Source organism: Mastigoproctus giganteus, chromosome 11 (genome assembly GCF_048544385.1).
Source record: "Mastigoproctus giganteus isolate SK-2022 chromosome 11, ASM4854438v1, whole genome shotgun sequence".
Lineage (NCBI taxonomy): Eukaryota > Metazoa > Arthropoda > Arachnida > Uropygi > Thelyphonidae > Mastigoproctus > Mastigoproctus giganteus.
The window spans coordinates 62,560,850-62,573,203 of NC_143585.1; the positions used below are offsets into that span (position 1 = coordinate 62,560,850).

The window sequence follows — 12,354 nt, forward strand, 5'->3', positions numbered from 1 at the left end:
TTTGTATGACGGATAACCAAAATGCTTTCTTCTTGATTATTCTAGTACTGCTTATTATAGGTAACTGTAATGAACAGCATGCATATTTACATTATATCTTAAAACATTTTTTAATGTAATATCAGTTTGATTTTTTTTATGTTAGCTCTAGCACTGGAACCAGCTGATATTAAAGCATTATTTCGACGATGTCAGGCTTATGAGAACTTGGAAAAATATGATGAGGCTTTTAAAGATGCAAGAGCAATACATCATCTTGAACCACAGAATCGAGCAATAGAGCCTGTTCTTAGGCGATTAAACATAAAGCTTCAAGAAATTGTAGGTTCTTTTTATATATATATATATATATATATTTCTAGATATAAGAGGAATTTCTTCTGTAATTATCTTTTGATTTAAATAAGTCTAAAATGCCATTCCATTTGTGAAAGAAGAGTTAGTCTTATTGAGGCTTATTAGAAACACTGTGTTTTTTAGCAATTAAATAGTGGAACATCAAACAAATCATTAATTAGTTATGCCTGGTTGTGACTTTCCATCAAGCATAATTACTGATGAAGTCCTGGTTAATACTCTGAAACTTGTTTTACTTAATGATAAAAAGTTCACCATGCTAGGATGGTAATGCATTACCATTCTGATATTAAGAAACTGTACAGTACATCATTGAACAGAACAACAAAACAGTTTCTATTCATCTTATGTACTGCTGATTTTTCTCTAGAATACCATTCAAGGTATTGAATGGGAGTGCTATTAGTATTCTATTTTTTCCCTCCATTTTTATATAACCCTATAACCTTTACTACTTTATTCTATTTACGCATCACTGACAGCTTTCTTAAAAAAAATGTCCTATCTGTAGATTTGTTCCAAACTCCGTACTTATTTCCTTTTAACCCAGTGCTGTTGTACATTCAAAATATTTTATTTTATATAAGGTTCCTGTTTTACATTTGTCATTGCTTCCACAGTCACACAATTGCCTTCGCTGTGGCTATGGAATCTTTCTTCCTGGAAGGCGAAAAATGTTAAAGCATCAGAAATTGAAAAACCCCTAGTACTCTAATAGCATTGGGGTCAGAAGAAAACAAGAGTTGGCCAAGAGAGAGAGATCACATAGGAAAGATAAAAAAAAAAAAGCGCCTTTAAAGATATATTAAAAAAAAGCCATAGTATTTTATTAAATTCTCCACTTTTGAAAGGGGAATACTGTGTTGGGCCCCCATTTGCAATGATAACAGCCATTATTATCTGAAAACATCCATAGGGATTTGCAACCATGCTGCTTGCAGTGCTTTCCACAGTGTCGGAATAGATGACAGTTGTGTATCCATATGCTACACTTTCCATTCCAAAACATTAGCACTAGCATTAGCATTAGTAGAGGCATTTGATGCAAGAAAGCAAGCTTATGCAGCATCAGCCAAAAAAAAAAATAATAATAAAGTAAAATAATAAATAAAAAATAACCACTTCCACTTCACCCCTCTGTTTGTTCGAAATACCTGTCCAGCTGAGCCTTAAACTTATTTAGGCTATCAACTTCCACGACAAGGGATGGAAGTCTGTTCCACCTACCAACCACCCTCTGGCTAAAGGCAAATTTCCGCACATCTATCCTACATCTGTCTTTCCTCAATTTGAATTTATGCCCTCTCAGGTGATTATTCTGAGCAAGAGGAAGAATCCCATCAGCATTGAGCATGCTCAAACCATTCAAGGCTTTGTACACCTCTATCAGATCACCTCGCTGGTGCCTAGTCTCCAGACACTGTAATTCGCAAAACTTAAGCCTTTCTTTGTAAGAGCACCCCTTTGTTCCATTCACTAATCTTGTTGCCCTTCTCTGTACTAGTTCCAGCAGCTCTACATCCTTCTTCAAATGAGGTCTCCAGACCTGTATACAGTACTCTAGGTGTGGCCTGACCATTGCCTTATACAAAGGAATAATCACCTCCTTATCCCTGCTAGAAAAATTCATATATATCATTGACAATACACCATGAGCTACTCTTGCAGCCCGTCTGCACTGCTCAGAGAACTTTCATATCTGCCTGCACAACCACCCCCCAGGTCCCTTTCATTCTCTACCACTGTTAGTGTAGTACCACAGAGTTGATACGTTGCTCTGGGGTTGCTGTTTCCCATATGTAGTACTTTACATTTGTCAATGTTAAACTTCATTTGCCACCTCTCAGCCCATCTGCTCAACCTTTCCAGATCCTGTTGCAGCAGCATAGTGTCAGTAGTGTCCTTGACAACCCTGCCAACCTTCGTATCGTCTGCAAACCTGGACATTAAGCTTGATATACTATCATCAATATCATTTATAAATACAGAAAACAATAAAGGACCCAATACTGAACCCTGAGGGACTCCATTATTACGATTAGTCCACGATGAGCAGTGTCCATTGATTACCACTCTGTCTTCTCCCCCTCAACCACCCCTTTATCCATAGCAGCAATTTGCCTCCAATGCCACACTGCTCCAATTTGTGCAGCAGTCTTCCATGTGCAACAGTATCAAAAGCCTTTCTAAGATCCAAGTATATAATATCAAAGTTATTCCCTGCATCCAGTTCTTTTGTAACTGCATCATAGTATCCAATCAAATTGGTCAGGCAAGACTTCCCCTTAACAAAACCATGCTGTGTCCGAGCTATAACTGAAGTCTTGTCTAGATGATCCTGCAGTGCTTCTTTAACCAGTGCCTCCATTAATTTTCCAGGAACAGAAGTTAAACTCACAGGTCTATAATTACTTGTGTCAGCCTTTGATCCTCCCTTGTGAATTGGGGTCACATTTGCACATCTCCAGTCCATGGGTACCTCCCCTGGGTCCAAGGAAGCTCTCATAATTATGGCTAAGGGTTTGCTTACTTCCTTTGCTGCCTCCTTTAATATAACTGGATAGATCCCATCCACCCCAGGTGCCTTTCTTGTGTTTATCTTCAACAATTTCTCCTCCACTTTACTCTCAGTTATTACAAGATTCTTTAGCTTACTGCTAGAGTTGAGTACATCTCTGACATTCCCCTCGCTGAATAACTCCTCATGTGTGAATGTCGATGCAAAGTATTCATTTAGTTTGTTAGCTACCTGAGCAGGGTCATCAATAGTTGATCCATCGATATCAAGTGGACCAATCTGATTCATCCCCTTCCTTCTAGAGTTTACATAAGTAAAGAACTCTTTGCTGTTTTTCTTTGCATCCCTTGCCAAGGATCTCTCGTAATCTGCCTTCGCCTGCCTAACCTCTTTTGTAACTTGGTTACAGATCAACTTGTATCTATCATAGGCTTCTGTGTCACGTGTTAATTTGTATGTATCCCATGCATTTTTCTTCTCTGCCATATGCCTCATTAGTTCATCTGACATCCATTTAGGCCTAAACCTTGAACAATATTTCTTAGTTGGTATGTAAAGCCTAGTAGCTTCCAAGATAAGTTCTTTGAATGCTTCCCATTTTGAATTTGCTGTTGGTAACATCATCAGTTGATCCCACTGTATAGAATTTAAATACTGTCTCAGTCTATCGTAGTCGCCTTTACGAAAGCAATACCCCTTCCCTTTATCCCTAATGGTAGTTACCTCTTTGAGTAACTCCCACTTCAGAACACTGTGATCACTGCCACCTAGTGGTTCATTTATCTGCAGATTCTTAATGCATGAAGAATCACTACTGATAATCAAATCAAGAGTATTACGCCCTCTAGTTGTCTCCCGAACATGCTGATGTAGAAAACAATCATCCAATAAATCCACAAAAGCCTTGCTAGTGTGTGAGGAACCAGCCCGCAAATTCCAGTCAATATCTGCGAAATTAAAATCCCCCATTATAAGACTCTCTGATTTACTGGCACACTCTATTTCTCTGTACAGTTTCTTATTATACTCATCAGAGTCATTAGGCCTATAGCACACTCGTACTCTCAATTTTGATCTCCCAATGCTTATGTCACACCAAACTGACTCGACACTGCACTGTCCAGCGATGTCGACTGGCTTCACTTCCTTGGATTTTATGTGTTTCTTAACTAATAGCATAACCCCCTCCTCCCTTCCTATCCTGTCTATCCTTTCTGTAGACATTGTACTCCCCAAATTCCAGTTCTGCATTCCTTATATCTGTGTGACACCGCGTCTCTGAAATCCCAACCTCAAATTCATCAAATTTATTTACTAAACTCCTAGCATTGGTGTACATGCAAGTATACATGCACCTGCTCTTCCTCTTAGCCACCCTAACACAACCCATGTGTTCACTTGTACCCCCATGATTCCCAGCAGTCTCTGAAATATCCTGCATCTTATTTTCCAGGCTGCTGCTCATTCCAATAGAAGGAGTGCAAGAATCACTTTCTTCTCTGCCAGTGGCTACTGTTAATCTATTAGTCCTTGTATCCCTCCAATCTAGCAGTTTTCCGACCCACCTAACACTGCCTCGATAGCATCAGCAAACATTCTTGCACCCTTTCTATTTAAGTGTATCCCATCCCTGTAGAAGCAGTCTCTCCTGTTAACAAGTACAGACCAGGCTGAAAAAAATTCTACCCCTTGAGCCCTGCACAATCTTTCCAGGGCCGAATTGATCGACAGGGCTCTCATCATATACTCCCTCCTATCGTGTCTGGGCAGAATTGCAGACACTTTCAAATTCAGCCCTAATTCACGGCTTTTTTTCATCAGTGACCTGTACTTGTTAAGTAATTCTGCCGGTCTCCTACTCTTAATATCATTAGTGCCAACGTGTACAACTATATCACCTTTTGTGCCCTTAAAAGATGATATCCGCTCTACAACGTCATCAACCTTTGCCCCTGGCAGACATACCCTGGTCCTGTTCCACCTATCCTTCTTACAAAGCATGTTTCCCGTTTCCCTGACAATAGAGTCACCAACAACTACTAGTTCCTTTGGGACCAGCGCATTCTGCCTTGGGGGTTGCCGCTGTGTTGCGCGATGACCAAGTGCAAGCTTTGGCATTGGTTTGGGCAGCGGACAGCTTGATGGGCCCCTCACTTGTAATCCTTCGAGGGCATCCACCCTATCCTTCAAGCTCTCATATAGGCCCATAACAATGCTGAGTTGTTGCCTGATTTCCTTACACTCCTCGCATCGCGCACATACAAAGACATCCCCCATGGCAGTATCATGTCCCATACCTGACTGCTCTGCAAACATCAAGCAAATAGTGCATCTTAAAAGGCTGTAATTCAGAGGGCAACTGCCCCCCCCCCCTCAGTTCTCCCCTGAGCCACAGCAGTCCCATTAGCTTGAGCCTTTTGCTTTGCTGCTCTGGTTTGAGTCATGATTTCGATTTACTTTCAATAAAATTTCAATTTCAGTACAAAATTAAATCCTAAACTTGTATCCCAACACAGTTATAACGCTATATTTATGTTTCAGTAACGAGTGTTATCTGCGAAATCTACGAGTGCTATCTATGAAATATTTATGTTTCAGTAACGAGTGTTATCTACAAAATATTTATGTTTCAGTAACGAGTGTTATCTACAAAATATTTACGTTTCAGTAACGAGTGTTATCTACGAAATATTTACGTTTCAGTAACGAGTGTTATCTACGAAATCTACAAGTATTATCTACGAAATATTTATATTTCAGTAACGAGTGTTATCTACGAAATCCCTTTATATAACTTCCGTATCAAGTTGTGTATTAATTATTTATTGTTACTAATTATTTATGTTACGTAACCTAAGTGGTATGTATAGTTAAAATTACAATTTAATTGCCAATGAAGTTCGACAAGATTAATAGATTTTACTGATTAATTTTCCCGTAACAATGGCGACTATTTACGAACGGTAAACACCTGGATTTGATACTCTTTCCGATACTAAGTAATACCTACAAAATCTCTATCTAAGTTACTTTAAACTTAAGTACCGTAAATAGGAATATAAAGCTACTCTAGAAAATAAGTTAATATGTCAATTTCAACTAATAAAGCAGAAAATAAATCAGGAAAAACTTCTCTGTTCCAAGAGCAGCAGAAAGGCACGTCCGCACCGCAACTCTCATCCTCAGACAGCATCTCACAGGTGTTCAATTGGATTGAGGGCAGGTGAATTTGGGAGCCAATCAAAATGGGTGATATCTTCATTGTGTTGATATCACACAGTGACTGACGCAGTGCATTATCACCTTGGAAGATTCCATTTCTGCCTAGAATGAAATTCAAAATGGCAGGGTTGTCAGTGTACCTCAGCAGTGAAATGTTGATCTGTACACACCAGGGATCCTAGTTCTTGCCAGAAAAACATGTTCCTTATTAAGCAACCACTGCCACCTGCCTGAATAGTGGGTACCATGCGTGATGGGACATTTGCTGCTTGTGCCATATACAAAAGCATCCATTGGTTACATCAGGTATTTGGACTCATCCAACCAGCACATTCATTTCCAGTCCTCCAGTGTCCATCCAGCATGTTAACACACAGCATTCACCATCAATGATGAGGAGAGGGTGTCTCTTGGATCATCTACTGTGGAACCCCATACATCTAAGTGTGCAGCACATCATCATTTGGAATATTATTCTTGCATTCCCCAATTGTATTTAGATGTCAACTGTTGCATAGTGACCACCACCAATGTTGAGCCCATACAATATGCTGCATCCTTCGCTCACCACGAACATCCACCTTGTGTAATTCATTACAGTTCTATTGGTAGGAGATGGTTTGACCCATTCATACACCTTAACCACAGCAGTGGGCCATGAGCAACTGATAAGACATTCAGTTTCTAATATGGATGCATCTGATGCATGAACTCCCACAATCATGCCCTTTTGAAACCATGATATATTTACTACATCCCATAACTGCTACTTTATCACTTTGACTTGCACAACCAGATGCAAATTACCACTGCTGTAGTGTACGAAGCTGTTTGGCTTTTTATACTGTGAGCTATGCGCCATAGTCCATTATGGATGGATGGGGCTATCATAATTCAGTGATCACTGAATTAATATATACAAGGTGTCTCAAAAATATTGTACAAATGTTTAGAGGAGGTAACATCTAACGGAATGTGAATCGCATAGGAACCCATAACCGGAAACGTCACCGTAAGTCAGTACACGGCACTGTTCATCAGTTCGCGAGAGGGAAAATTTCTGGTTTACTCATTCAAGCAGTAGTCGCCACACGAAGAGCATGATTCGATATACGAACTGTGAACTGGCAGCCATGCACCTAGTGTATGGATTAGCAGAGGGCCCACACAATGTGTGCCCCCATGCAGCACAACATTGCTTCGCAATAAATTTGTGGGCAGGTATGGTCAGTGGCTGCTTAGTCGGCCCATACCTGTTACCATCCCACACAAACTCCACTAAATATCGGATCTTTCTTGAACAAGTTCTATGGGTTACTTGATGATGTTCCAGCAAATGTGAGACGCAACATTTGGTTTCAATATGACGGGGCGCCTGCCCATTATGGAAAGTGTGTTCGTGACCATTTGAACAGGCGTTTTGGGCGTCGATGGATTGGCCATGGTGGACCTGTTGCCTGGTCCTCATGCTCACCTGATTTATTTATTGAACCTTGATTTCTTTCTGTGGGGGCCCTCAAATCTATCGTGTATGAATCGCCTGTGGAGACAGAAATGGAGCTCGTGGCGAGACTCTTCTGCACTGCTGCTACTGTCAAAGAAACTCCAGGTGTGTTCAACCGTGTTTGCCAATCCATGCTGCGTCAGTATCACACATGCATCGCATCCTATGGTGGAACCTTCGAGCATCTGTTGTAACATCATGAAATGCATCCATCTTGTACTCCATTGTTAATATTATGTCACATAAATATTTGCCACTAATTACTGTCTTGTGTCATTTCTGCTTCTTGTGCCTCTGCTACTACTTTCCCGTGACGTTTCCGGTTATGGGTTCCTATGCGATTCACATTCCTTTAGATGTTACCTACCTCCCCTAAACATTTGTACCAATATTTTTGAGACACCCTGTATATAAGCCGACCGGGCTAGCCGAGTGGGTAAAGTACCTGCCCGGCAACCCAAAGGTCGCGGGTTCGATTCCCGCCTCGGGCTTGGATCAAAGTACTGCAAAAACCTTGGGAGGTGCAATATGGCCACAGAAGCCGATGCGCCAACAACTACCAAATCAAAAAAAAAAAAAAAAAAAAAAACCCTGTATATATATATATATATATATATATATATATATATATATATAAGTTGCTATATGTTGATATGTTATTTGCTTTATGGTATGAAGCAGCTAATATTTCAACAAACTCTTTGTTGAAAAAGAGCAGTCTGTTTATGCTGTCAGGGTTACTTAGTCTTTATTGTTACATAATGTAGTGTACCTGAAAACATGTAGTACATCACTGTTGATTGAATGTTAAGTGACTGAACTGTAATTTGTTTATGCAGTAACTGAGAGAAGAGTTCAGTTAGTGATGTTAAACAGGAACCTGTTTTTTTTTTCTTTGTTTTTATAACATTTGTTTCTGTGGTTTGTTTGTTATTGTCAGTGTACGCAAAGTTATTCAAGTAAAAGTTGGAAAAAAATTGAAAAGCTCAAATAGCTTTTTCCTTTTAAATAATTGACCTTGCAGATGAAAGTCCACTCTTATTTTATTTAATGTAAATATCAGTTAACTAGAAAACAAAGGTTCTTGGTAAAAACTCACAACTTTAGGTAGATCAAAGTGTCAGTTATGAAAGGTAAATGTTCCATGCTAATAGTTCATTCACTTTCTCAAATTCTCTGAGACTGTATAGTGATTTTGCCATTTGTTACTTGCTTGGAGAGGTCTGGGATTTAATCCCATAGCAGACTGGAGAAATTTTTAATAGCTCTTCAACCAGGGCTTCAGTTAGCCAGTCTCAGGCAGTAGAGTATAGTTAATTCCCATTGTTATTTCTTGTTTTTCAGTCTACAAAACATGCATATATAATGTATACAAAGCACAGTATGATGCTAATGCAATGTATAAATAATAATAACAACTTTCCCCAATTTTGAAAAAGGGCAAATGGGAGATATGCTTCATATTGTTTGGTACAAATAAGAAAAGATAAGGAGTCTTATTTTTAAAAGCATTCCATGTTAACCTCTTAATGCTAACCAGTTTTAACCAGTTTTTTTTAAATAAGGGCATATGAAAAATATATTCTGTATCCAGATATTTTTCTCCTTAGATAATTTTTCTGTTTACCATGGGGAATATATATATATATATATCCCCTATTAAGTTGTTGGGTAAACAACTTGAAAAGGGAAGTGATTCTATTTCAAAATTATTTCATAATGTTAATGTTTCATTCACATTCTGGTTACTAAGCAAAGATATATGGGATTTTATATTCCATTTTGTCTCACTCCACTGCTTTTTTTATAGTTACAGATAAAATAGTAATAATACTGTTTAAGGTAAGTAAAAAAGGCACAAGCAGAAGCTATGAAAAAAAGTCACAGGATGCAGTATATGCCCTTGTTTAAATGTTGAATGAGCTATATGTGAACCCTTTTTAATTGATTGCATTCTTTTTCTGTTTTATCACAAGTTTTTCAATAATGTTTGATAAAATAGAAAAGAGGGCATATGGGACTGTTTAAATAAAATGTAGTTTTTATTACTAGTTAGTAAAAATTTATGTGAAGACAATGAATTTGTTTTCTTAGATTAATAGATTCTGTAAATATTCTGTGGATGGAATGTTAAATAAATATTCCACACTTATTACTACATATAAAAATCAAATGCAATCTAAAATTTACTTATTTCATTGATAATTACATCAAAGAATTTTGTATGAAATTATATCTTTTAAATCAGTTTATAACCTGTTGCTTTCTTGTGTATAGGCCAAAGAACAAGCAAGCACAAGAAATAGGGTGAAACAAATGTTTGATTACCTCTTGAGTGATGCTACCTCAGTTGAAAACAGAAACCAGGTAATTATTCTCAAACCTGATTTTTCAGACTTGGATGCGTTGTATCTAATGATCACAACAGTGATTTATTTATAAAACCAAATTAAATTTATTTTTCAGCTTTCGAAATTTCTGGCTAATCTTTTTATTTTTGCACATTTAATATAACATCTTAAAAGGTTTCATACCTAGGAAAAAAGTATAACTACTTTAATAATAAGTGGACAGGTGAATTGTCATTTAGATTAAATTTATGGATCTGCATCAGGTGGTATACAGGTAAGGCCCTTCTTCAAATTATTTTCACAGTGCCAGTAGGAAAAAACTCCAGGATGCCATGGTTATTAGACATTAGCATTTATGGTTTCATGCATAACAACCAGCAGGTCTAGACAAAATAACATGAAATACCTAAATTATTATTTAAATATTTCATGTGATTTGGTCTAGACCAGGAGTGGCCAACTTAATATGTGATGCGATCTACTTTTTTCCTTCAAAATGGGCCATGATCTACCAATTCAAAAATTTCATTGCACAAGGTGCACAAATCGAGGGATGACTGTATATTTAAAATTCATCATGATCGACTCATTGGCCACCCCTAGTCTAGACCACGACCATTGTTTCACTCTGAGTGTAATGTAATTTTCACAAAACTATTTAGGCGCCTCTGTAGCCAGGTGGGCAGGAGCAGCAGTGTGTAGCACATGCCTCTTAATTAGACCGAGGTTCGAGCCCATGACCATCAAATACAGAGGATGCGGAAAGGTCAGGGAATGACCATTGCATACCCCCGGAGCAATATGGCCTTAGTTGCTAATGCTCCTAAAAACCAAATAACTTCTGTTCCGGGTAAAATAATGAAGTCACTGGTTAAAGATGCATTGCAGGATCATCTAGACAAGACTGCAGCAATAATTCAGACACAGTATGGGTTTGTTAAGGGAAAGTCTTGTCTGACAAATTTGATAGGATATTATGATGTGGTTACAAAGGAACTGGATGCAAAAAATAATTTTGATATCATATATTTGGATTTCAGGAAAGCTTTTGACACTGTTGCGCATGGAAGACTATTGTACAAATTGGAACAGAATAGTATTAAGGGTAAGTTGCTACAATGGATAAAAGGATGGTTAAGTGGGAGAAGACAGAAATCAATGGGTTCTGCTCTTCGTGGACTAATGTTATTAGTGGTGGTCCACTGTTGTTTTGTATATTTATCAATGATATTGATGAAGGTATATCAGGCTTAATGGCCGACCGGGCTAGCCGAGTGGGTAAAGTACCTGCCCGGCAACCCAAAGGTCGCGGGTTCGATTCCCGCCTCGGGCTTGGATCAAAGTACTGCAAAAACCTTGGGAGGTGCAATATGGCCACAGAAGCCGATGCGCCAACAACTACCAAATCAAAAAAAAATCAAAAATCAATCAGGCTTAATGTAGAAGTTTGCAGATGATACAAAGGTTGGCAGGGTTGTTAATGACAGTAATGGCAGTGTGCTACTGCAACAGGATCTAGAAAATTTGGGCAGATGGGCTAAGAAGTGGCAACTGAAGTTTAACCTTGACAAATGCAAAGTACTACATATGGGTAGAAGTAACCCCAGAGAAACGTACCAAACTACACTTAAGGTGGTAGAAAATGAAAAAGACCTGGGAGTAAATGTGCAGTCGGATATGAAGTTTTCTGAGCAATGAAGACAGGCTGCCAGGGCAGGTCATGCGGTTTTGTCAATGATATACAGGAATTTTGCCAGCAGGGGAAAAGGAGGTGATTGTCCCTCTGTATAAGGCAATGGTCAGGCCACGCCTTGAATACTGCGTACAGGTCTGGAGGCCTCATTTTAGGAAGGATGTAGATTTACTTGAGCGTGTACAGAGAAGGGCAACAAGATTGGTGAGGGAAATGAAGGGATCCTCTTACCAAGAGAGGCTTAAGTTCTGCAAATTGCAGTGGCTGGAGACTAGGCACCTGTGCAGTGATCTGATTGAGGTGTATAAGGCCTTGAATGGGTTGAGCATGCTGAATTCTAATGGGATCCTTCCACTTGTTCAGATTACGAACCTAAGGGGGCATAAATTCAAATTAAGAAAAGACAGATGTAAAATAGATGTGCGGAAATTTGCCTTTAGCCAGTGGGTGGTTAATTGCTGGAACAAACTTCCATCTGTCGTTGTGGAAGTTGATAGGTTGAGTAAATTTAAGGAGGAACTGGACAGGCATTTGGAGGGAATGGTGTGATTTTTTTTTTTTTTTTGGCTGATGCTGCATAAGCTCATACCCTTTGCTTTCTTGCATCACATGCCACTACTACTACATTCAGTGGCAAAACAAAATCAGTGCTATAATCTATCTGTTATGTGTCTTACAGAATAGATAAGCCTAAAATGGTCACCCCTAT

General features: G+C 38.7%; 1 protein-coding gene across 1 annotated transcript in view; it reads left to right on the plus strand.

The window, feature by feature from the left end:
* Positions 1-12,354, plus strand: part of unc-45 (unc-45 myosin chaperone) — a 284,174-nt gene that overhangs the window by 14,747 nt on the left and 257,073 nt on the right. Inside the window, exons 3-4 of the mRNA XM_090384191.1 lie at positions 146-321; positions 9,879-9,968. Of these exons, the coding sequence (XP_090240317.1) occupies positions 146-321; positions 9,879-9,968 (266 nt within the window). The remainder of the gene's footprint in view (positions 1-145; positions 322-9,878; positions 9,969-12,354) is intronic.